Source organism: Tyto alba, unplaced genomic scaffold, assembly GCF_018691265.1.
Source record: "Tyto alba isolate M040663 unplaced genomic scaffold, T.alba_DEE_v4.0 Super-Scaffold_45, whole genome shotgun sequence".
NCBI lineage: Eukaryota > Metazoa > Chordata > Aves > Strigiformes > Tytonidae > Tyto > Tyto alba.
In genome coordinates, this window is record NW_024881321.1 from 37,270,476 (window position 1) to 37,296,580 (window position 26,105).

Sequence of the window (26,105 nt, forward strand, 5' to 3'; positions counted from 1 at the left end):
TTAAACACTTAAAATTCAAATAGCTTCATTAAAATATATTACTAGTGAGCTCTGTTCAGGGTTTTCCTTTTCCACATTAGAGCATTCTTATAGGATGCCATCTGCATTGTAGCATTTATGGCAATACTGCATTGCCTTAAGTAGCAAGACATGTTTCATGGATTGAGTGTTTGATCTGTGTTCACCAGCAAGAAGAAAATGAGCAAATGGCTACGGCACCTATTTAGGGCATCTGGAGTTCTTCCAAGGTGACCTCACCTGTAAACCAGCATCATGACCGTGTAAATCTGAAACGCATTCTGTGCAAGGGCTGTGGTACAGTGACATCAAATTCTGAGACCACCACGGAAAACGTGCATAGTGATGAGTCTGCATTGTTCCAATGTTTGGAAAACACCATGCTTCCTCCTCGGGGAAGGAGGGCAAAGTCAGAGGGCTTCTCAGGTTTGAGAGTTTGACCACCATTCTCAACAGGCTAAGAGATCATCCCTAATATTTCTTCACCATCTTTTCACAAGTTGCATCCTGCTGCTCTTAAATGATGTGACCTATCAATAAAATATAGTCACCTCTGCATCAACTACAGATAGTCAACTTTAGTCCCACCTACGGCCAGGAGGAGCCAGGCAGGTTCCCCCATGCACAGGGTTCCCCCATGCCAGCAGAAGTCACTTGCCGGCGGTGCGAGCTACGCCAGATGGCAAGGCAGATATTTGGGCTCCTCCCTGATGCCATGAAATGGCCTAATGTGGACTGCAACTTCCTCACCCATCTCGTCCCCCAGAGACACTGTTTTACACTGTTTTTAATGTGCGTGGTGCTGCCTCAAGGTGCTGCTGGTTTCTGGAAGTGCTCCTGCATGGTTTTCAGTGTCCGGAGGACAGACCGCTTGGACTTCCAGAGGAGGCAAGGCCCCCTTCAAGAGCTTCCTCTCTCCTTGACCCACAAATAATTAGGATGCATAAGAAAGGCAGCTTAGTTATTTATTTATAGGCTCTTCAGTGACACTTATCATGGCAGCATCGGCGTGGCAACAGCCTGATACGCTAACGGGCAGCAGCTCAGCCCAGTGCCGCCGGCTGGCCCGTCCCAGGGGAGCCTCCGCCGCGGAGCCCGGCATGTCACGGGGTGGAGGAGAGCCAACGTGCCGTGGCAGAGGGAGGGGAGCCCGTGCTCTCCCCCAGCTCTGCCCGCACCCTCCTGCACCAACATCCTCCTCCCTTTCCAGTCTGTTAGGAGTCAGGAGGCTGCTGAGTAATGGGGGGGTGGGGGGTGGCATCCTGTGGCGTTTGCTAAAAGTGGATGGCTGCAGGAGTTTCTGGTTTACTGTCTGTGGTGTAGAGAAGGGAAGGCCCTGCCTCTTGACCCTGAATTAGGCGTTAAAAATCCAACGACCGTTTTGCACACCCTGGCAGCCCGAAGGACTAGCTGCTGAGGGGGCAGCATTCAGGACAGGGGCATGGGGAGGCGGACGCAGCACTACAGAGACTTCATCAAAAGACAGGAAAAAAAAAATTGGAAAAACATTATCCAACTTGCAGAAGCTGCCAGAGAGCGATGGATCGCTCTGACTCGCTGTTGGTTGGCTCTGGGGAAACGGCCATGAGCTGGAGCACGCGAGGTGCTGCACCTTGTAGGCCCCCTCGTCCCCGGGCATCCCGTTGCTACCCGGGTTTGCGTGGTGTTTGGTCCAACAACTTGTCCCTAGGTAAGGAGGGCAACCAGGAGCAGCTCTGCCTGCTCGGAACGATGCACAGGCCTTTAGAGTGTTTTCAGTGAAATGATGGCCAACATGCCGCTTGCCCCAACAGCTGCAGAAATGGTGCTTTATAGGTTCAGTCTTTGGGAACCACCTTTTAAATGAGATTCTCTTATTTGTCTCTGAAACAAAACTTAGTCCTCCCCAGCCTGGATAGAAGGTAAAGTGGTAATAGTTATGAAAGCTCTTAATTTTTTTTGGTTATTATTTTTTCTAAAGGAAGAAGAAAAGCCAAAGTACTAGCGAAAATCCTACCTTATGCAGGATATGTTCTTCTCTCTTCTCTATTGCTGAATTTATTACAGGTATGCTAGAGGCATCCTAAACTAGAAGGAATATTTTTAGAAAGTCTTGATACTCTCTTAAATCAAAAGATACTGACACAAATGCTCCCTTTGGTTTAACGTATCAATGAGCAAACAAGAAAGCACCTTGCGAAGCTGCCAAGAGAAAACATGCTAAAACAACAGTGTGTGAAGTAGCTCATAGTACAGAAAACCCTTTCATATGGATATTGTCATGCAGGCTGCTATTCATAACAGCAGGGATCACCTGCTCCTCTTTCTGTCACATAGCATCCCAGCGATGATTCCAGCAATTGCTTACATGGAAAAAGAGCTAGGAAAGTACTTATGTATTTTTAGCTATCTTTTTAAAATGCAGTTCAGCAGCTGGAGAAAGATAGGAGAAACCAACACCGCGTATGCAATCACTCATGGTGGAGATTAGAAAGTGCTACATAGACCTCAGCTTGTGAACTTCTGAGGTAAAATATAAGGTTAAGCACTGGGGATGAATTCTGTGCCCACTTCTTCTGTGTCATTTCATTGAGGATCCCAGATTTGTACCCATGCTCTTGCAGGGGCATCAGAATCTCCTTCACCAGGGTCTACAGTTCACTTTGTCTGCTGTATGCAACTTTTAACCAAATCATAGTTTGTTGGTTTTCTTGAAAAAGAAAAATAAAAAATTATAAAAAAAAAGAGAGAAGAGGAAAATAGGAAAAAAAGAAGAAGAAAAGAAAAAGGAAAATGGAAAGAAAAAGAAAAGGAAAGGGAAAAAGAAAAGGAAAGGGGAAAAGAAAAAGAAAAAGAAAAAGAAAAAGAAAAATAAAAAGAAAAAGAAAAAGAAAAAGAAAAAGAAAAAGAAAAAGAAAAAGAAAAAGAAAAAGAAAAAGAAAAAGAAAAAGAAAAAGAAAAAGAAAAAGAAAAAGAAAAAGAAAAAGAAAAAAGGAGAAAAAAAAAGAAAAAATAGAAAAAAGAAAAAGAAAAAGGAAAAAGAGAAAAAAGAAAAAGATAAAGGAAAAAGAGAAAAAAAAAGAAAAAGTAAAAGGAAACAGAATAAAGAAAAATAAAAAGAAAAAGAAAAAGAAAAAAAAAAGAAAAAGAAAAAGAAAAAGAAAAAGAAAAAGAAAAAGAAAAAGAAAAAGAAAAAGAAAAAGAAAAAGAAAAAAGGAGGAAAAAATAGAAAAAAGAAAAAGAAAAAGGAAAAAGAGAAAAAAAGAAAAAGATAAAGGAAAAAGAGAAAAAAAGAAAAAGTAAAAGGAAACAGAATAAAGAAAAATAAAAAGAAAAATACAAAAGTAAGAAAAAGAAAAAGGAATAAGAAAAGAAGGAAAAGTTGAAGAATTTGGAGAGGAGAGGTGAGGCAAGGCAAGGTGAGGAAAAGCAAGTCAAGGAAAGGAGGATAAGGAAAAAAGGGAATAAAGGGAAAAGGAAAAAAAAGAAAAAGGGAAGAGGAAAAAGGAAAAAGGTAAAGCAGTTGTAACTGTTTTCTTCATGGGGTTTTTGTGGTGCTCAGACTTGTGGAATGTATCACAGCCTGACTGCTGACCTATTACAACTGCTTGAAGACCTCAGCCAAAAATTCTGATACTGATACAGCAACATATAATCTGCTCAATCTAAAAATAAAGAATGATGCTTAGAAAATAGTGTAAGATTAATTTATTTACAAATATTTCAGCCAGTTATATTTTAAAAAAACTTTTGTTCCGAAGACTGAAGAAGAATAAAAGTGTAAGTCAGAAATTTTAGACATACTGATGCATTGCTGTTCCTTTGGGGTATTTTTAGTGTTGGCTTTTCCTTTTCTGGAAGCTTCTAGTGTAACAATACCTTGCACCACAGTGCTCATGATGGAATCAGTGGTTCATTGAAAGCTAATCCGTGAGATATTAGGTTTACAAGTGTCACAGACACATTAGATTTGAGAATGTGGAGGAACACAGTAGTGAAAGGATTGTCAAATATACAGAAAATATCCCCATAAGTGGGTACTACCATTAGTTTTGCAGGAAAGCATTAGTTCTGAAAATTAATTTCGTATGTGTAATTACTGGTCACAGCTGTTTAGGAAGTGGTATTATAGCAAGTTAGACTGAAATCAGTCAAAAGAGGTTTTATTTATTTTTTTCCATTTGAGATTATCTCACTGATTTAAGCAGCACTCTTCATACTCAGAAATCCCTACATCTGTAAAAAACCCACAAAGAGTGTAAATATCTAGTCGGTCTTGAATAATTCATCTATTTTCACTTGCACACAATCTACATACAGCCTTTCAGACTAACTCTCGGCTAATTCCTTCACTATGAACGTCAGTCAGTTATCTACAGGGTTTGAGATAGTCTTTATAGAAAGAGAAAATGGCAGAAACCGCTTTACTTTTCCTCCGTGGAGAGTCGGTAAAGATTCTCGCCCAAGTACTCGAGCCTCTCCCTTTGTTCCAGGTCCTGGTACAAGCCTTTGGGGACCTTGCTCAGGCCGTAAACCAAGCCGTACAGGCAGCCGGCGATAGACCCAGTAGCCGCGCTTTCTCCTGAGGGTTTAAGCACAATTGCAACGGTCTCTTAGTGTCACCTTGGTGGACAAAACCAAAACCCGCTCAGAACAGAGGAGGAAATATTAAGCCACTGATGGAGCGCGGCGGGGGCGCGTTGGGTCAGTCCCAAAGGTTTGTACCACCCCGTGTCCTGCCCCTGGCAGTGCAGGCGAGGATGCCGAGGGAAGAGAGCGATGCCAAGGCAAGCACGTGGTGATGCCTCCGCGGCGTGAGCTCCTGGGCTGGGAGCTCATCTGGTTTGGGGCAAATCCACTCCAACACAACAGCTCTCGCGAGCAGCTAGCCATCGCTAGGAAAAAAAAAAGGAGGGAGGAATAGTTGCAGGGATCCCTGCTACACGGCAAACGTCCCGGACTGGGCAGCGTCCCCTCCTTCCTCGCAGGGCAGCGTGGCACTGCCCGCGCTTTAAGACGTCTAGCCGTGGTGAGGAACACGGATGCCCCGGGCGCTGCCCGCCGGGCTCTGCAGCGAGGGGCTGGGAGCTCTCACCGCTGTGTCGGGGCGACTGGGCCCCCCAGAGCCTCTGCGAAGGGCCAGCGCCAGGCCGGGAAGGAGCGGGTGATTCAGGGCTGGGGTCCTTCCCCCCCCACCCAGGTACGCTGGCCCTCTCAAAATCCCAGCAGGATGCGGCTGCCAGTGAGAGAGTTATCTCTCACAAAGCTGTAGAAGTAATTAATTGTGTGCCTCTAAGTGCTAGGTTTTATCCGCCGGGCACTTGGTCGGGCGCTGTGTTATTTTCCTCCCTTACTTGGTTTCACTATGTGCAGCTAAAAGGTTGCTTTGCCAAAGCCGGTAACGTTTCAGCGGGGGAAGATGCCAGCCCTTTACCAAGCCACGCTGGATTTACTCCCCGCGCACCTCTCAAAACCGTGACATTTAGGTGAGGCATCAGTTGAAAAGCACCGTCAACGGTTCGCGTGGCAGCTGCCGCCGCAAGAAACGGGTTTGGGGCATAAAACCAGGGGCGCGGGTATAACGGGCGACGTGGCAGATCGGCCGACGGTGGCAGGAGGGCTCTCTGAACCAGGAGGGCTCTGTCCCGTCCCCGGCGAGGGGGCAGAGGGCCGGGGGGGGGGGGTTCGGAGCGGGGAGGGGGGCCCTCACCTCCGTGAAACATGGAGCGGTTGCAGAGCTCGGTCCAGTCCCCGCCGCAGCCCAGCAGGGCGTCGTAGGCGATCATGGGGGCGTCGTGGCCTCGCCTGCCCCCCCGGCCTTCGGAGCTCCATCTCCTGTAGGTCTGCGGGAGAGACGGCGGCGTCAGGGCGAGGCACCGGCAACGGGGACGCGGGGCACGAGGCGACGCCGGGGTGGCCTCCCCGCTGCCAGGTGGGGATCCCTCGTCCCGCAGGGAAAAGGGGCGGCAGGCGGGGATGAGCCGGCACAGCCGCGGCCACCGCGGCCCAGGGGATGCCCCAGCGGCAGGAGTCAGCCTGCCCCCACCCCGGCTTCACGCACCGAGTTCTGGGCAGGGCGATTTCAGCAAGCCGAGAATGCCAAAAAGAAGACCGAGGTAGATTCCAAGTTCACGCCCTAGAAATTCCTTATTATTTAAAAACTTAGGGTTGCTAAAGATTTGCTTTGTCAGTCTTCTTCCTGCCTCTTGGAAATATTCTCAGCTCCCCTTGTTACACGTTTGCAAATGTTTCAATTAGCCAAGTTTTATGCTGGGAGTGAAAAAGTTCTGATTCAGTAATTTCTATAGGGTCTCAATTTCAGGCTATGTTAATTCAAGCCCCCCTTCCCTGACTTTTTCTTGTCAAGACTTTTCTCTCCTCATCTACAAGTATTTGTTGATCAAAAGCGAAAATAACTTGCAAATGTAAGAAACGTTGCTTCCCCAGAAGAACAAAGAAGGAAAAAAACCCCCAAACCCACAGCAAGGTTTGCAAAGGAATATCAGATTTTCTCTAGAGGAAGTACCTCCGGAACTCACTTTCTCCTGCCCCAAATGCCCAAATTAACTCAACACTGATAATTTTATATGAAAAAAATAGCTTCCTTTAAAGGAAATGGGCAGTTTTACTTCCTGAAGTTTAAGTTACATGATACTAAAAGTTGAATTGTTGCTGCTTGGCTGGCTCTTGGCTTCTGCAACACATATGAAGGGTTTGCACTTCTATCTATTCACTTTCGCCTCAGCCGTTATATACTTGGTTGTGGTTTATCTGCATATACATCAAACAAGGCAGAGTTGGACTACAGCTTCAGACTGCAGCTTTTTTTTTTTTTTTTTTTTTGGCAACCAAGAGAGAGTATTTATGTCTTTATGCTGTCCTCTGCCACATGCAAACTTTCCAGCCTTACTGCTGCAGCTTGGATGCTGGTGGAGCAGTACTGACACGCGTGTCATACTACCAAAGGCAAGAGGACTAAGCGTGGAGGTGCTATTCTGGGTGCGCAGGCAGGCGGCTCAAGTGTCGCTCCGTTTAGCCCTTAAGACCACTGCTGCTCTGCACCCATCTGATGTCATCTCCCCTTGCTGAAACAACTTTGCACAAGGCATAGCTGTCCTTGGGACTGAGCCTGGGGGAACTTAACTGCACCCAGGCGGGCGTCTCTCAATCTTTTTAAAAAGCGCGACCTCCTTTCGACTCCTGCGCCTTTGTGCAGCCCTGCGATGTGGCACCAGCCCAGCTCCCCTCGGCTGGGCGGCCGGGGGGCCGGCAGCACCCAGGGAGCAGACAGATGTGGTGTCAACACTCACTCCCTCCTGCTGAAGGCACCGAGCTGCTGCCAGGCCCTGGGGGTAATCCACACGTGTCCCCCCCCCTCTGTAAACCCCTGCGGTCAGTATTTCCAGCTGCCTCTGGCTTCCTCACCCTCCAGGAGCTGACCAGCTGCTGGCTACCACCCCTCCCTTTCCATCCATTTTGTTTCTTTTTCTGGGTCCTTTCACAGCACTGGTTTAAGCAACTCCATCTGAAGGGGTCGAGCTCCTCAGGGTCTAACTGGCCCGGATGACTTCTGTTTGGTTCCTCTCTCGTTTTGTTGCACATCGTGTCCACCATGGGAAAGCAAGCAGCGCGAGTGATTTTTTTTCCAGAAGCAAGGCTGATCCCAACTGCAGCGCAGCTTCTGCCTATTCACTGTGTATCGAACGTGTTCCAAACACGTATCACTGAAAAAACGATTTATCCTACATTTGCCCATCTTGTATTTATACATTCAGGAAGGGGTAATTTGTCTTTTATCGCCACATTTCTAACTAGCTCCAAATTTAAGCTGTGTGCCTGTTTATGCAGAATGTAGTCTTTGCTGTTTAACATTTTGAGAGGGAAATTGCCTTTGCAACCTACTCAGATCAATGCAAGCCACATTTGAAGGCCTGCAGCTGGTGTGTGCCTGCAGAGAGGTGCACCTGGTCAAGCAGGAACATGCATACAGCAACTTCCTGGCAAGAGTGGTGCCAGATATTGGTGCTTTATTAATTGCTTGGAGAAAGGCAATCAGCTGTACCTCCAGACACAAGTGGCTAGTTAATTTGGAGGGAATGCAAAGGAAAGCACTCCTGGGACAAAGGCAGGCAGGATGGTTACCTTCTCCTCATTTATTTTTTTTCTATTGCTATAAGCCCGCTTGGCTTATAAGTAAATTAAGTCCCTCAGCTTCTGTTGGGCTGTGATCTCTGGCTGGCAGTGGAGTTTGAGGGTCAAGCAACATTTTCCTTTCTTGTGTGTGAGAATGAATAGCTCAACAGGCCAAAGTAGTTGGGCTTGGGCAGTGAAGGTAAATTTTGTTTCTTCATTAGGAATTCATGCAGTTCTCTCTTAAAATGACCATGGGAAAACACTGTTGGGATTAACTTCTCCTAAAGCTCTGCTAAGACTCTGGTAGAACTGGAAGGAACAAAAACTAATAACAAATTCATGGCACTGAATTAATAAAATAAAACTGGAAGGAGATCTATTCTTTATGTTTATATTGAGCAATGCATTATCCACAGTCAATCTATCCATTGGCACCTTTCACTGCATAGATAAGCACCTAAAAATATACAAAGTGAATTCTCAGAATAGAACTGTGCTTTAATGGTCTAGAGAAAAGGATTGATTTATGGGAAAAGGTGACAAAACTACATACTTATTGCTTAGCTGCTAAGTGGAGAGCTTTGAGAGGTGCCAGCACATATCAGAAAGCTGTAAACACTAGGGAAGAAGACAGATTATTTCTCTTGAGTTAAGAAGATATAACCAGAAGTCATGAGGCAAAGGAAAGATCATGTACGCTATAAAATAGTATCCCACGGGACGTGGTGAAACACCATCCCTCAAGATACTTAAAGATACTTAAAACTGGCCTGGGCATAGCTTGTGTTGGCAGGGAATTGCTTAGCACTTAGTCTTCTGTTCAAAGGACCATGAGAAAGTCCAGCTCCTAGTACACAGGGGGATTTCTGTGGGACTCGGGCCACAGCTCCATTAGGCTTTAATGAGAGCCCCTGGTGAAACATTTGCCTTTTCCACCCTCAAATATCCATGGCTTATGTTTTGTACCTGCTCTGGGCATCAACTCATCTGACCATTAAGTCAGTCTCTCTGCACTGTTTCCTCCCATTGCAGCAATCCCAGGACTGGTGGCAACTGCTTTTTTATGCTAACACATACCCAAGCCAAGCATCAGAGTTGTTTTTTCTTTCTTGAAATTATAAGGAAAAAAAAAAAAAAAAAAAGAAAAAAAAAAAGAAAAAGACTTCCTGATTGCTCTGGAAACAGTTGAAAAATAATGGTGTGTCTCTTTGAAAATACCTCTCTCAGTTCCAAGCACTTTCTGAAATTGCGGTTACCTTTTCTCTCTCCTCTGCATCATAGTTGTCCGGAAAGACAGGTTTATTCTGATTTTCCTCATTGATTTCTCTTTCCTCCAGATAAAACTGCCACTTGGCTTCAAAGTAAAACCAGTGCTCCTGATATTCTGAACGCAAAAGAAATAAATGATGTAGTATTTAATCTCAGCAACATTTGCAGTTCTACTTTACTAAATTTGAAAGAAAATTACAGTATTGACTGACCCAAAAAACTAGGTATTTTATAGTAACGTACATTAAGTAGTCATACGTACTAGGTATGCATTTTAATATGGAGTGAGACATCTAACTGGAAACAGAAATGTGAAAGAAGAAAATATTTTCAGAATCTTGTGCTATTTGTATGGTATATCAAAATTACATTAAGATACAACAAGATGAGATTTTTAGAGAACTTACTGAGCAACACTCCAAGGAAAAGATGAGTCAACAAAAAGAGAGAAAAAAAAAATCAATTCTATGCCAATTTTAGTATTCCTTTACTATGATTAAAGAATACCTAAAAATGGTTACACAGCCTAATTACAAATTGCCTCCTACATCAGTTATCGGTTTTAAATGACATAATTTCTCCAGTATTTCTCTTCTGTTTATACAGTATTTCTTTGTGATCTTGCAGGAAAAAGCAGATAGGAAAGTCCAAAATTTCCATTTGCATATATTATCTTATGTATCAAATGTAGTAAAAGGGGTACATAACACACACATCTGCTATCTGTGCCCGTAGAAATAAGGGTTTTTTTAATAACCAGAGGTCTTTCTCCTTTTTCTGTCACTTTAGGAAGAGCATCTCTAATCATGCTTAACATTGTGTATGTAAATAATCCTATTAAATTCAGTTTATTTTCAAGCCAGTGCTCTGGTTCAACCTTTTTATAAAGGCTTAGGAAGGCGTGTAAATCACTCTGACTTGTTAAGCACACACACATACACACCTGTCTGCAGAATTGAGGCCCGAGTGAAACCCTGCCTGGAAAGATGATGGGAGTAAGGAATCAGAAATCAGTGAGATGGGCCAGATGGCTAATTGTGCCAAGACAAACTAGCAATTCAGTATAGGACTACTGGTGTTTAAAATAAAATTGAGCATTGCTACTTTTTTCCCAGGCTCTGTCTTCCTTGATCACTCAGTTGTGTGCTGCAAGTGGCTGAGGAGCACGCACACAAGCAAATCATTTTTCTGAAGGATGTCATCTGATTTTGCTTCTTTTCCTAAAATGCTGTACAGGTGACCCTCTTTGGCAATTAAGATCTTTAAAGTGGTTCAACTCCACGTAAAAAAATCCAAGATTCTTTGCAGGGCCTGATACTTTCACAAGGTTGCCAGTTCCCCGGCCCCAAACAGGGATGAGCCTTCAACCATGTGCCCTATATCTCTGGGAATGCTCAGATGCATTTTTCCCGAGTCCATGCCCCAGTCTTCCCCGATTACAAGGAAGGCATTCATGAGAACCCTAAAAAAAGGAGGGTGTTTAGAAAAACAGTGTGAAAGTGCACTCACAGACATCAGGCCAAAGATAGCATCTTGAGGGAAAAAAAAAGTCACACAAAGAAAATATTGTTGGTTGAAGTAAACTACCCACACCTACTCCAGCAGCTGGTTACAAGACTGCTTTTAGAAATAAAGGTGACCTGACAGGTTTCCTTCTTTGTGGGTTTTTTCCCATTTCCCCCATGACCATGCCTCAAAAATGAATGCATTCAATGTAGCACCTCAACAAGCAAGGAAGTGTGATTATTCCAATGCACGGTTTCAGAAACAAAGGGATCGAGCAGTTGTAGGAGATTTTGATTGCATGGACGACCTGTAGCACGGTCAGAAATCCCACACCACGAGCCCTAGTGAGGCTCTGCCCCATCCCTTGAACCCAGCCTGAGACGACGGTCACATTCAGGTCCATGGGACTATCTGGCAAGTAATTACAACAGAACATCAGAGGGGGGTGTTGAGTCAAGTCCTCTGCGACTGAACACCGTGTCTGTGACCCAAGGGGGGATAACGCAGCTAAAAAAGGGTTTTCTAAAACTGGAGAACTCTGTTTGGCAGGATTTCTTTGCAGTGCACCTCACCAGTCAAGGAGCTTAATTTTAACGCAGGAGACTTTTCCCACTACCAAAATAGGACGAAGCTCAACAATACGGGCACTAGCTGGAAATCGTGCCTCAGGAGTCCAACACGCATACCTCCACGCCGAGGGGTCCTGCTCGGGTGGAGTGACAGGGACCTGCTGCAAAGCCACTCAGAGAGGAGCTTGCTCACGCTAATCCTGCACCTGCTCCTCGTAGGTCTTGGCTAAAAAAACCCTGGTGTGCCATGAGGCGTAGATGAAAATGAGGGATCTTTCAGAAAGGCTCCCTGCTGCTCCTTTCAGATTTTAAAGTGGCAGCTTTCCTTCCCTGTAAATCTTAATTTCTGGGTGCTCTTGAGTAAAGATTTACATTGAATTCAATATTTCCCAACAGCTATCCTTCAAAAACCCCTTTTTTCCTCTATATTTTAATGTAATGATACTCGTCTGTCCGTGGCAGGCCTCACTGTTACAAACGCATCACTCCCTGGCAATAGGGAATGAAAATACCTTGGCCCTGAAGATCGCATACTTTAGTAAAGTAGCAATATCAAGTTTAGCAGTTGGGTTGCACTCAGCTGTTTTAAAACAAGAATGCAACATGTTGTAACTTAAATGTTAGGTCAGAAAAGCAACAAATCAAATCTGAATTTGTGGTCAAAAGTTAACTCTTGGTCAGGAGGCACCTTCAGGTGAACTTTTCCTGGCAAAATGAGGAATGTTAGTGGGATTTCTTATGGAAAATATTGGACTGTGTTAATTGATGGAAGGGAGATGAATAACTCATATTTCAGCAGTCAGTTTGCCTAATAATCTGCTAAATATCATTTCCTCCCTACCCCCTCACCCCCAAAATCTTTGAAGACTTCCTAAAAATAAAACTGTGCAGTAGGACATTATCACTGCTATTTCTCTTGGTACTTTTGATACCAATATACCAGTCGACTAACGGATGGTAGAAGGTAGCACCATCTACGAAGAGCTTATAGGCTGACCAGAGGGAGCAGGAGGACAGACTGTGGAGATCGGAGAGGGGAGAAAGCAGCAAAATAGGGAGACTGGGGAGTGGTGTTTCTTCAGTGTCTTTTTAGCCAAACGTGTTTTTAAGAAAATAACTCTTTTGATTCAGACACGTTACCTGCCATGTGGCGAATCGTCTTCTTGCAGTATTCTTCAGCCATTGGCACAACCTTCATCATCTCTCTTCCCCACTGCACAAGGGGTTTCCCTTGTATTGCATACGCCACAAAGAGGGCTGTGCAGAGGGACCCTAGAAAGCCTGGAATTCATAGATAGCAATGATTACCAGTGAGCTGTCTATGCTTGCACCATCCTTGTCTTGTCCTTCATAAAACCATTAGTGGAATGCCTCATGGCTCAGGTAGATTAATGAAAGTACATCCACCTGTTTGCTGGCTGGCTCGTGTCATGTTGAGATTCTCGGCTACTGCACGGTGCCCGCTGGTTTAAGATTTATTTTACAGAGAAGGGAGCCTCTGTTCTCAGTGGCATAACATGGCAGAAATTGAGGTAGGGGTCAAAAAATAAACATCATCCACTGATGTGATACTGAAAATCTTCTAATTGAAGTCACATGAAATAATTGACTTGCACAAAGTGATTCAATTACAAGCTATATCACCTTGCTTACAGAGTCATCCAGGCCAAGGGTTGTAGTTGTTAGACCTAACATTATTTCTGGCTCATTTTACTCTAAGGGGATAAGTCAGTTGTTCAAGTAAGACATGCTGTCTGCCAGTCTAGCTAGGTCTTCCATTTTGGATACAAATATACTTAAGATGAACTTTCTGTTTATGGGCACTTGACACTTTCATGACATCAGAAACAGATGGGCTTGTTCCTGGTATTTACTTGTGCTCTTGGCATTCTGTCAAAGGCAACAAAGTCAGCCCACTGCAATGCGCAAAAGGTTAAGAAAACAACTCGGTCATTTAAATAAGACCCAGGTGAGCAAAGTATTGATGTGTGTGCTTCTCCCAGTGCACGGGTCCAAAAGTGTTCACTCATGCATAGAGGTAAGCATGAACTTTGTGTGTTTTGCTGAAGGCAAAACCAAATTATTTTAGGAGGTTACAAGTCCAGATGAGACAATTACTCATTCTCTCTGCCATAAGACCTAGAAGACTGTGTCAGGCCAAAGGCACGTCTAACTCAAGATCAAATGAATACTTTCAGAAAGAATAAAAATCCAAGTAGAGCCATCTCAAAGGGTCTCCCTCGGATAGACAGCATCTAACCCACCTGCCATAAAGATCCTTGACTGTCACATTCAGCATGAGTGGCAGCAGAGGGTGCAGAGGGTTTAGAGGGCTAGTAGGGGGCAGCAGGTAGTAAAGAGGGTGATGGAGGCTGCAATGAGCCCAGAAGGTTTTAGGGGGGCTGGCAATCTCCTCCTGCTTGTTTTCCAGGTAACTCCCTTCACCTGCTGCCACTGCCCTGCTCCTCCTACTCCTGGCAGTCCTCTTATAGCCTCCTGTCCCTCACTGGGGGAAAAAACAAGCCCCAGCTGAGGTTTCTGGCTCTGCAAATAATGCCAATACAGAGTGAGTTTAATTGGCTCGTCTTCTCGGCTCCCCAGAGCTTTTGGACTAGCTTGGGGGCAACTTTAATTACTCAGCTTGATTGCTTTAAACAGTGACAGCCCTTCTTGTCTGCTTGCTTGATCCTTTTTGAACCTAGACACATCTGTGGACTTTGCAGCTCTCTGTACCAGCGAGGTCTGCAGCTTAACTATGCACGACACAGGGAAGTATTTCCTTTGTTTGCTTCAGTCCTGACTCACATGTCAATTGGATTTTCCCTGTCTTTGGGTTATGAGAATCACAACTGAGGTTTCCCTGGCACCTTTCAGGATGGCAGTGAGGTCCACGGTGGCCCTTCCACCCCTCTTCTCCCCACCGTGCCACTTGTCTCTTTTCCCAGTTGAAAACTCCTTCTGGGTGTAATTTCTCCATGTATAGAAGGAATTTGGCAACCTGGATGCTCCTTGCTGCCATTTACTGGCTCTAGTAAGTCCTTTCTGAGCTGGGAGACCCAGAACTGCAAGCAGTCTTATTGCATCAGGGACTTTATATGTTAGCTTAATGATGTTTTCTGCTTTGCTTTGAATTCCTTTCCTCTAATTTTATGCCATTCCGATGGCTTTTCTGACTGCTTCAGAGCACTGAGCATGTTGAACATGTCACCGTTCATTATGGTTTTGTTTATTACTGTTTAAAGCAGACAGAATGAATACACACTTAAATAGCATAAAATTATCAGAGTGACAGACCTGAATATTCGAAACAACACTAAATCTACTCACGTTTTGTTTAGAGAATGTGTCAGACTGTGTCCTAAAATATGTGGAGGTAGATTTTTTTGGCTTTCTACCTTTACTTACAGTGATTGGATGTGACAAAACCTGTCAAGAGAAAAATGATTTTATCTTCTGAACCATAAACTTGCATGATAACAGTGAGTCATCTGGATGTATATGAGTCCTAAAATTTGATCAGGGCCAGTGACATGAATATGCTTTGGACAAGACAGGTTGTGTTTAGTTGTTGGGATTTTAGGAGGGAAAACTCCCAGCCTGACATTGCTGACTGCATAATATATAAGACAATTTCTAAGCCTATATAAGTAATATATACATGTAAATACTATCCAAGCAAAATTCAAACCAAGGCCTTGGAGTCTGCAGAGCAGAAGAAGTTTAACCAGGTGAATTCACAGAAGCTGTGTTAGTCCCACAGAAGGGGAAAGCAGCCTTAGGGACTTCAGCACACCGATACGTCAGCGGGCATTACCTGTAGGATGGTTATGAGTCATTCGTCCGCATTCAATGCTCACTTCAATAAGTGACTCCAGCCTTTCCGGCTTCCAGTATCGCATCCCTAAGCACATGGCCTTTGTGGATGCTCCAAATCCAGAGCCTAAAGTAAAAAGATAATGCCAAGCATTTAAAAGGAGACTAATGACACACAAATATGTTGCTAAAATGTAAAACAACCACACAGTGTTAATTCAATTCATGTGTGGGAACTCCTTAGGGAATGGGAAATTAGCATGCAAAGCAAGATACAAATTTTGAAAGTTTCTTGTGTAGAATTTTGCTTCTACACAGTCATTCTGGTTTTACAGGTGTATTCCAATATTCTCAAGTGCTACGAAGAGCACAGTGGGTTCAGAAAACGGTGTGCTTTCCCGTTCACAGAATTTGTTTGATTCAGACTCTCATGCCATCTTTACTTATTCTTGATGGACAGCTGTTTTGTTTGCTCCAGATGACAGCACTAGAAACAGATAGTTTGAGAAACAGATACACTTTTACTACACCCTTATTTTAGTAGTCTTCATGCTGAAAGTGCATGATTAAAACACTTTATCTGAGTATCACAGTTGATCTTACAATTTGAATGCACGTTTCATTCTAGAGAGCCACACAGGTAATTCACAAAACAGTTTCTGCCACATACAAAAAGAATGTGTCCAGAAAGAAACTAAAGGCTATGGCGCCAAATTCTCCAGAGTTAGGCAATGTCAGAACTGAGGTTTCCCTTGCAACCTGAAATTAGTGCTTGCACACGCACCCATCATGCCACAACCTGCACTTACTGAGCTTGGTCTTGGAAATTTCTGCCACTTGCAGCATGGAGTTTATTTATTGAATAACTAATTCAGAATTTCTTTTAATCCCCAACACTGAGTGCATCATCTCAGGTGTTCAACTTTTAAACACTTAATTAAATGGAGAGTTAAATTTACCAAGGAGTTTCTCTGCAGTACTTATCACAGTAATATCAGGATCCCAGAGAAGTTTTAATGAGCTTATCTTCACAAGGTACCAATGAGGTGATTATCACCTCTTTGCAGCTGATGAGCCAATGACCAAAAAAGCATTAACTCCTAGCAGGCACCCACCCTGAGATGGATAGGTTTTGATTTTTCAAAGCACTTGGCATTTTTCAGCACTGTCTTTGCTCAATCACACTTCCCAGTGACCTTGTGTATAGCCGAGAGCAATCAGCATTTCTCTACTTGGCCCCTGGAAGATAAGGGGTATATTTATGCCACTTCATTTTAGCCTCTGTGGAATCTGCATTAGGAGTGCAGTCTCCCTGTCTTTCCCAGCTAGACACTGTGGAGAAGTGCTCTATCTACATTATCCAATAAAATGGCATAGTGGGAACAATTCATTGTCCAGAGTGAATTGAAACAGCAGATGCCAAAGAGCCAGGGTCAGGGCTTTTAGGCACCTACCTTGAGAAGAGCCCTTAGTGGCTCCCCCAGGCTGTACAGGGCACCAGGACCTCTCCTGGAGCACTGTTTGCTATTTAGTCCCAGGATCATGAGTGAGATCAAAGAGTGGGAGTGGGAGCGGCAGGAACATTTATGTCAAGCCAGTCTGAAGCCTGAGCCAAATTAACAAGCCACCCATGGGCATCTCCAGGTGCAATACAGACCAATTAGGATCTGAATTCCCCCCTCTTGAGAAGAGTTCTTCTCACTGCAGAGCAGATATCCTGAGTGCACATCCTGGTTTGATGATCTAACTAGGTTAGCTGAAGACATTTTTTCCCTTCTTCAGAGTCTAATGTGCAAATTTTGTTGAGCAATAACTCTTCCCAAAAAGGCCAACCCCCTGATAAATGTGACACAAAAGGCTTTGCAAAATACCATTTTATTCCCCACAAGCTCAGAGCTTGCTTCCTCATACCTTGTTACCCTTCCTGAAAACAGTGAAAGGGGCCGTCTCCAGAACACATGTGGCCACTGCTCCTGGTGGATACTTGTCCTGCAAATGGTGTGTTTGCTCCTGTACCTTGCATATGTTGTGCCTGTACTGCCTGGTTATTAAGGCAGCCAGGAGCGGATAAAACTGTTTGCCTAACCCACAAATCACATAGAAACCACAAAGAAGAGTCAGGAAAGAAATCCGGTCTTCCTGAGCTCCAGTCAGCTTAACTGGGAGAACATATCTTCTGCTTGCAAGATCAAGCTCTTCACTGAACCATCTGCTTCCATAGACCTTATGAGAGCATAGAGCAGATGAGGTTCTTCTTCACTATGTAATCACAGTTCCTCTAAAGGACACAATCCATGCTGGTTATTGAAGAGGGAAGGATGTTGTGCTACACAGAACTGCTAATTAAATAACATCTCTTAGTATATCCAAAGTGGAGGATGCACTACAGTAATCCGAGTGCTGGCCTGAAGGAGCTTGACTTTTCAATATCATTGTGTTCCTCCCGTCTAGACATTATATTAAAGCCTTCTGCAGAATCAGAGAAGCAAGCTTGGCAACAAAAAATGCCGTTGCATGGACTAACATTGAGCCTAGACAGGGCTTCGGGTGATTAGCAGCTGCTAGCTCCCATGTCTCTGTATCTGCCATTTGGATGAATAAGGTAAGGGACAGTGAGACTAGTCCAAGCAACAGGTGAGACACATGTATAAGAACATAAGGACAGGCCTCCACGATCAGACCAAAGGTAGACCTAACTTATCACGTCTGACAGCGGCCAATGGAGAGGACACTTAAGAAAGAGTAAAAGAAAATGATGATGACCCTACTCCTTTGTACTAAGCTGCTGACAAATTGTCTCCCTGATTCAGGAGCCAGCTGGCTATTTGCCTTTCTGCTTAAGAAGCATTGAAGGATTTCCCTTGGGTTATTACCCAGCTCTTTTTTGAACTCACATGAACTGTATCATCTGCAAATTGGCATTGGAAAATAGTTGTGGAGCTTAATTAGGTGTTGTGTGAAGAAGTCCTTCCTTTTTCTTGCTTTGAACTCATGCCCTACCAGTTTCATTTGAAGCCCCTTGTTACTGTGCTGGAGGAGACAGTGAGTTTTTTCTGTCCCTGTTCATGTTCTCCAAGTTATCTACGACTTTATAGCTCTCTATCATACTGTCTCAGACAACACAGCCTATGGAAGCGTTTTTTTACTACTCCAACCTTCCTTCCTCATATACTTTCTAGTTGTCTTACATCCATTTGGGGGGAGAGAGGGACTAGTAATCAAGGAACAGAAGCTATGGATTTATACAGTGGTACAAACATGTTTTGTGCTTTGTTGTCTGTTCCTTTCCCTGTCATTCCTAGTAGTCTCTTTGATTTCTGGCTCTTACTGAGCACCGAAGGGACATTTTGTAGAACTGCTATATCCACCATCTCTTCCCTGAATGGTAACTGAATCAGCAATTGAAACTATGTATCTAAAATGAGGATATTTCCCCCCCCCCCCCCAGTGACTTTTCACTTATCTGCATTACCTTTGGTTCTGCTACTGTGCCACACAGTTATGCGTTATAGTGAGCGTCTTCTACAACTCTGCATCTTATTACCTTTGCTGACCCACTATGGACTTGCGTTTCCAGATTGTGGACACGTTGAACAACAGAGGTCCAACAGAGGTACCTCCTTCTCCATGGAGAAGACAGACTGCAATCTCTTGCTCTTCATTTACCACCTTTTAACCAGTTGTCCATCCTCGGAATAACCTTTCCACCACCCTGTAGCAACTTAGTACCTCATCACTTAGTGCCTTTGGTGAGGGACCTTGTTGAGAGCCTTTTGGAAATCCTAACAGACCATCTTCACAGTATCTCCTTTTTCCTCCTGTTTCTCGGCTACTTCACGAGCTTTCTAATACAATTCTGAGGTGTGACTTCTTGTCACAAAGGTTGTGTTGACACTTTCTTATTACATGTTTTTCATTCATGCACTACATTATTCTGTTTCCATATTTAATACCCCAGTGTGCTCTTCTTCACTCTACATCTGTAGAATAATAAAGGTCAGCTTAATGGCTGCTGAGCGCTGAAGAGGATGTGTCTTTTGTGACCACAGACCATTCTGCATGAGAGGGACCTTTATCATCTGTCCATCTGCAGCTTATCCTTCTCTTCATTTTTGCTCCCCAGCGTTCTGCATTTAACTCACATTTTCTCCTCATGCTCCTCTACCAATGCCACCAGCAAACAGACACTGTTCTCAGGTGCTGCTAGGAAGCCCAGCAGCTGCTCCAGTAGCTGCAAATAAAGATCTGCTTGGATGCTGGAGCCTCAGCCTGAAGTACACTTGATAGAGGTAGGGCAAAGCTGCCATGTGGCTGTCCTTTTGCAGTGGCTCCAAAGGCACATCTCTGGCTCAGTGGGAACCACCTTACTCAGAACTTGTTTCCAGCTCTCAAACATCAGCAATTCTCTTCTGAACAACTTGGGGTTTTGGCAATGGAACAAAATATTTTTACTGTGTCTTAGAAACAGCAGACTCATCTGCATCAAAACTTTAAGCCAATGTTGACAGATAAACAGAGACAAACACTCAATGGTGAAAATGTTAGCTTTGATCTTATCAACGTAATAAATTGGAAACAAGCTCCTAAAATGGAAGGTGTTAGATGGCCTTGGGCAGGTCTTTTGGTGGTCACAGGAATCTCACCAGCCTTTAACGTAATCTGGATACCTCTGCAATGAGTGTGGCAATAAGCATGACATGAGGTGGCAAAGAGACACACAGGGCAGTTTGGCTTAAGAACTCAGTGTGCTGACTACACCCACAGCAATTTGAGCAGAGGAGCATCATAGAAGCAATGCAAAATTACCTAAGCTAAGATTTCACTGATGCATGAAGGCTGACACATGAATTCTTTCTAGAAGTGAGATAAGATAGAATAGCCACAGGAAAACAGCGTTTTGGTTCCAGCCCACCCAAAATATCATCTGACTGCTAGGCATTCAATGTCCATGGAATGTTTTTGTCTTGAGAAGAAATTTGTGAAAATTCAATTAAAAAGTTAATTATGTCCATAGCAGTATACAGTCCCACGGTAGGCTGAAGACCTCCACCTCAGATCACTGGTCCTTTTGCTTTCAGGGTGAAAAAAGAGCTTCTTGAGATGTTCAGGACGGTATTTGTCAGACCAGATAGAAAAGGTGGGCTTTAGCTGCTAGGTCTTAAGGCGTTAATTTATTTTAGATCCTTCTAGCCTAGAGTATCCCAAAAGCAAATAGCTCATCATGGAAAACTGGGGAGGAGGGAGGCTAAAAGAAGAGATGTAGCTCCAACACAACAACGGGCCAGGGAAGAGCCGTACTTCACTGCTGGAGGTGTTGAGAGCTGCTCGGGACCTCAATTATTTTGACCAAATTTTACTCGCTGTCAGTCAGAAAATGTATGACAACTGCTAAAGGGGTCCTTTCGCAGATCTGCCTGGCTAATAGCAGGCTGGGCAGAATACACGGGGAGGGGAGATCCTTTTCCCTCCCAGCAGCTGCTGTGAGGAGCGGGCGCCGAGTGGGGGGATGCTTTTTGTCAGAGAAAACTGACTGCAGAGACCCAGGAATAGCCATGGCGTTGTGCCACCAGGTCGCTGCCACGGTGTTGCATCCATCAGTGGGCGATGCTGCCGGGCGGTGCCGGTACGCGCTGCAGTGGCAGGTCTGTGCGAGCTGCCACCATCGTGTGGCTGTCTAGGTCTACCTCCTCTGGTGACGTGGTGTCTCTATGGGCTTTGGAGATTAGTTGCACTGCGTGGGTATATGCGGCGTGCATGTTGTTTAACTTGAAGTGGAAATTCAATTAATTATGAACATAAATGGTCCTAAAGAAATAGAGGGTCATGGGTAGGGAAACGGGGCTAGGAACATTAGGGATTATCAGCAAAACAGTCATGGTTGTTAGCAGGGTATCCACCTGGAGAAAAGTCTCTGCTTTCCCCCCAGTGAAAGCATTGGTGCTTGGAGCAATTTATAGGCTCGGCTTTTTGCTTCAGAACTGCCATCACTGAAAATATCCAAGACTACAAACGTTTAAATTTAAAATGGTAGAAAATATTTCTTAAAATAACCATTCAACTCAAGGACAAAGATCGGGACCTCCAGGCACAGAGCCAAGAACAAAGTCTCTTTAAATAGATGTTAAAGAGGGAAGGGTTCGTTTACGAGAGGACATAGTGCCCTACAGAAGGAATTCCTGGCAGATCTCTTGTCATCCTCAGGCAAACATGGAAACGTTTCAGGGGTAGTAGTCTTTGATGTCAGAGGGGAAAAAGGAAACAATTTCCATACAGCCACAAACACTGAAAGCATGCATTATTCAGGCCAGCTTCTATAAATGGAAAGCAGTACCATACCCTTTTCATTGAACGGTGTGTGCCAAGCGAGGAGGTAGTTGTCTGGTTTTAATTCCCTGCAGCCTTCGATGGTGGCAGGGTCTGGCCGCCTCCCCGAGAGCTTGTCGATAGCATCCACGTAGCGTTTTACCAGCTCCCGGTACAGGTCTTCTAAACACCAGTAATCTGCTCAGAGGAGGGGAAGAGAAGGTTGCTATGTGAAGGCAGAAGAGCAGGAGGGCATTGGAAACAAACAAGCAAGCTCACTATGCATTTAAGAAATGTTCCTATTTCCACTTCCAATAGACTGAGTCATATTTCTGGTGCCACTGTCAACACATTTTTACACACCATGAGAATGGGCTGGAGCGAGAAGAGCCTCATCCTTCTGTTCTCATCTTTTCCTGCTTTCCTTTCCACTTTTCATTTTTTTTTTAATTGGAAAGATGGAGGTATTCTGTTCATCAACGGTAGCTGATCAGGGGCTTTATTCAGACTCTGTGGTGTGAAGTGTTTACAGAGGTGTCTAACTGTAAGGCGAGTGTGTTGCTGCCGTGGGGACTGGGTGTGCACATGAAGCCAGATGGGCCTGGCTCAGCCTGTGACTGTGGTCACTTGCAGACCCAAATCCAATTTAAAAATGAAAGCCCATTTTTTAAAGTTACCACAGAATCATTAAAATGAGATATGCAGGAATAAATGCAAAAGCGAATTACCGACTTTTTCTTTTAATCTCTATTTTATATTTATTTTGTCTAAAATTTGTAGGTCTTTCATGCAGGGATCCCGATATCTTATGTCAGTACAGTAACCAGAACAGTGAGCTTTTATGAAAATCATTATAAAGATCGGTAAGAGTAGTAAATCTCTACAGCCTGTAGTATTTCCAGCAGATAAATTTATTTCTGGAATAAGTTCACTAACTTACTGATTATTTTTACCAAGGCCTGCAGTCTTGCCTAAGGAGGAACCTTCCACCTGTTAAACACATACTGTTTCTTCAGTATAGCTGTTTCTCTCGGCTGCTGTTGCCTGTTGTTGGGTTTGAAGAGCCCTGCCCTCAGCTCTTGCCAAGGAAAAGCTTCCACTGGCATCTATTACAGTTGTGTAATCAGTGGGAACTGAGAAGGCCATTGGGATTTGTCCATTTATATCTTTTCTATGTACTTAGAGAAACCCCATTTAATACTTGGTTTGATGCACAGATTGAATGACACAGCAGGGGAAGTTCTAAAAATATCTTCATTTTGTCAAAGATGGTGATTTCTTGAAATCCACAGAAAAGGTTTAATTTAAGAGAAAGTTTGGAGCCCTGTAAGCCAGAGCCACTCAAAAGTACCAGTTATGCAGACGGATGAATAAAGAAGCAGGGTAAAACCAAGATTCCTCTCCTTTCACATAAAAAAATACCCCATCGGTTACGTTGGCCATCCCACATACAATCCTAAAAGAACAAGATACTTTCAATCTGCCAACTCTTTCCAGATTTAGGAATCAGTTGCAGAGCCGGCGTCCCTGTGCTCCAGCACCTCCGGGCTGCCTGAGCCCACCACGGTTCCCACACCTGGAGCCAGGCTGCCATCTCAGCTGTCAAGTCAATAAGACAAGGTTCTTTCTTTAGAAGTGAAACTGTATTTTTTATAAACCTGTGTTTAAGTCAGAGAGGAGAAGGCTTTCCTTGTTGCAGGGAGGGTTCGTCTGTTTTTGATGATGCTGTTCTCATTCCTCCCTTGTGGGACAGACCCCCACCGGATGCAGATCTTCTGTTTATCCTTCGTTGTCGGATTGACCTTTCGGTCTGCGCACACGGTGGATTTGGGGAGCGCCAGCTCAGTCTGCAGCAGCGCCCGCAGCCCCCGCTGCTTCTGGCCGTGGCCCTCCTGGGCTGCCCTCCGCGCCGAAGCGCTGGCCGGCATCGCCTCTCTGGGTGACAACATCCCTAACACAAACCTCCACCTCAGGCTTGGCCGCTGCCACGGGCTCGGGCTGGGAGCTCCCCTGAGGGCAGTGCCCCGGCGATGGGACCTCAGGGTGAGCCTAAACCTGGGTCGTGCCCGTCGCAGCCTGCGAGCATCCCACCTGTACCTGCAGGTTTGCGCCCAGGGGATGCTGCCTGCGGCTGGTGGGCAGCCAGACAGGTGAACGGGACGTGCAGCAAGCAGGGCAGTGAAGGACAGGAGTATTTTTATTCCTTATTCCCCTTACTTTTTTCTTCATTTTTTTTTTTTTTTTCCTTTCTGGCTGGTAATGTTCCAGACACCCAATATAGTCTTTAAAATCTCAGTCTCCGCAACAGTGAAAGCTCCCCACTGCATGAGGAAGGCAGGTCCCGGGGGTTGGTGGCAGTTGCCTTCAGCCTCACAGATTCACGTTCACCTTCTTTAGCTTCGTCTGTTGACTTGGGTGATTTGGCACGCAGGCTGGGCCTGGAGCAAGCCCCGTGGCTTTTTGCATTCCCCTTGCCAGGAGGAGACACTGCTGTGGGCAGGAGCGGTTCTGATTCCTTGTGGGAAGCAGAGAGAAGCACTCAACCCAGGACACCTGGTCACCAGTGTTACTACGAAGTTAAGATTTCTCACTAAAATTCCCCTCTCAAGCTTGTTGCTTTCTCAGCAGTCCACAAAAGTGCCTTTTTAAAAAGCTTTTCTGATCAGGCCAAAGAAATGAGAGTGTAGGCTAAACACAGCCGATGGGAATTATAGCTGAGACTTTTTTTCTTTAGAGCCACAGTGCTTCTGCTATATTTAAGAAATAAGATTTACTATTTTACTGTTAGTCTAGCTGGCTTGATTACCCAGAAGTTATGGTTTTAGATAGTTCAATAAGCAAGAAACATATGATACATATTTAATCATAGCCTATATTCAGAAATATGTTAGTCATCTTTTTTCTTGATAGGCTGACATCTTGCCCTTATCTTTAGTGTATTAGCTACCCCTTAAACCATTGGTTAGCTAACAGCCAAGTATGAAGTGTCCAACACACTCTTCAACTGATCTCTATGTACTAAATTTAGAGCAGAGTGGAAGCAGGCAGATAAAGCGGCGAAACAGAAGCACAAGGGAAATTTCATTGATGTGAAGGATACTTAGCTACATTGTGAGCTTCTGCTACCCTTAGTCACCCAGTGTTACGCGTTTTAAGAAGAATGAGGAATATTTCTACAGAGATTTTAAAAATTTATTCATTCTGAAGAGGCATAACATTGCTGAATGGTCACTGTCCTCAGGTGTACTTTTGGTGATGATTTTAACAGTCTCAGAAAGCTCTAGTTCGATGGGTAAGGTGTCGATATAAATATCGTTGCATTTTACAAAAGACTGTTCCTACCTTAAGAAAAACCAAACGTTCCCTCTCAAACTACTGTGATTTTAGAAGACATATATTAATAACTTCCACTATTCTGATAGACTTTATTATAAACATAGTATGTTAGAATAGTTTTTGGACTAAATACATAATGCTCTCATAAAGGAAATTGTTTCTTTTCTGGTGTTGAAGGTGCAACCCTTTGCTGAAGAGGCAGCAAAGAGGAGACAACACTAGTGATTTTAGCCTGAAAGAGGTATTAAGGAGACTCTACTCCAGCTTGGAGTTCTGGACACAAACATGTTAAAAATGCACTTAGAAGAGTTCTTATCTTTTACAGAGGAATCTCTAGTGGCTATATTATTCCACAGTACAGATAGTGTACTTAGCAATTATTTTTATTATGCTGGACATGAGATATTTTTAGTCTTTAAGCTTTAACCAGCCATATAAACCTAAAGAAAATACAGGGAGAGCCCCTCCGCTCTCAAGAAATCAATATTTCCCAGCTTGTGTGATGGTTGCAGGATTATGCTCACGGAGCAGACAAGCTAACGCCCATTATCACTCACATAAGCAGTGTTTTTGACACGGTTTCTCATGACTTCCCCGGCACTCAGGCTTATTCTAAGAAATGCAGCAGCCCGACAATTTTGTTCCTCTCCAGACTGCGTTCCCTAGTCCCATCGTACCTACCTGTGATGACAGCCTCTGCTGTAGCCATGTGCATGAGCGTGTTGTCACTTACTGGCCACTTGTCGGGAGAGAGCACCAGGTTCTCAAGCCCTCCAATTTCCTTCAGCTCCTGCTGGATTTTTGCACCTAAGGCATTGTTTTCTCGGGAGAAATTGCGATAACCAAGAGCATCCCCTACCCCAGCCAGCACAAGCGCAGCCTTAAATTTATCCATCCCCGAGACACTTTCCGCTTTCCTTTTGACCGAGACAGCCACCGAATCTTGATCTTCCTTTGTTCCTTTGCCTTCAGCTCAGCTCCCCCGACACTTTATATCAGCCATTGTGTCACACCGAGAGCGCTCTCTATAAGGCAAGCACTGCCTTTTCTGGCTCTGCAGATGCCATCTCTTGTCCGGGACCCGACAGAGAGGAAATATTTCATAACCCAGGGATTTTGCAGGGCCTTTGTTTAATGAAACTGCAAGAGCGGACCCGCAAAGTGAAGTGCAAAAGCCTC

General features: G+C 44.4%; 1 protein-coding gene across 1 annotated transcript; it reads right to left on the reverse strand.

The window, feature by feature from the left end:
• Positions 1–3,774: 3,774 nt before the first annotated feature.
• ADPRHL1 (ADP-ribosylhydrolase like 1) lies at positions 3,775–25,890 on the reverse strand. The gene is made up of 7 exons (XM_032997094.2): positions 25,608–25,890; positions 21,624–21,788; positions 15,289–15,414; positions 12,615–12,755; positions 9,387–9,514; positions 5,708–5,840; positions 3,775–4,579 (listed from the first exon to the last, which is right to left on the reverse strand). Exons 1-7 carry the CDS (start codon positions 25,819–25,821, stop codon positions 4,422–4,424), a joined length of 1,065 nt encoding a protein of 354 aa, XP_032852985.1. The 5' UTR covers positions 25,822–25,890; the 3' UTR covers positions 3,775–4,421.
• Positions 25,891–26,105: the final 215 nt, after the last annotated feature.

Coding starts and splice junctions, on each gene's coding strand:
- ADPRHL1 (XM_032997094.2), bottom strand. CDS start 25,821: ATGGATAAATTTAAGGCTGCGCTTGTGCTGGCTGGGGTAGGGGATGCT. Junction 15,415..21,623: donor CACACCGTTCAATGAAAAGG/GTATGGTACTGC, acceptor TTTTTACTTTAG/GCTCTGGATTTGGAGCATCC. Junction 4,580..5,707: donor CCGCTCCATGTTTCACGGAG/GTGAGGGCCCCC, acceptor TTAAACCCTCAG/GAGAAAGCGCGGCTACTGGG.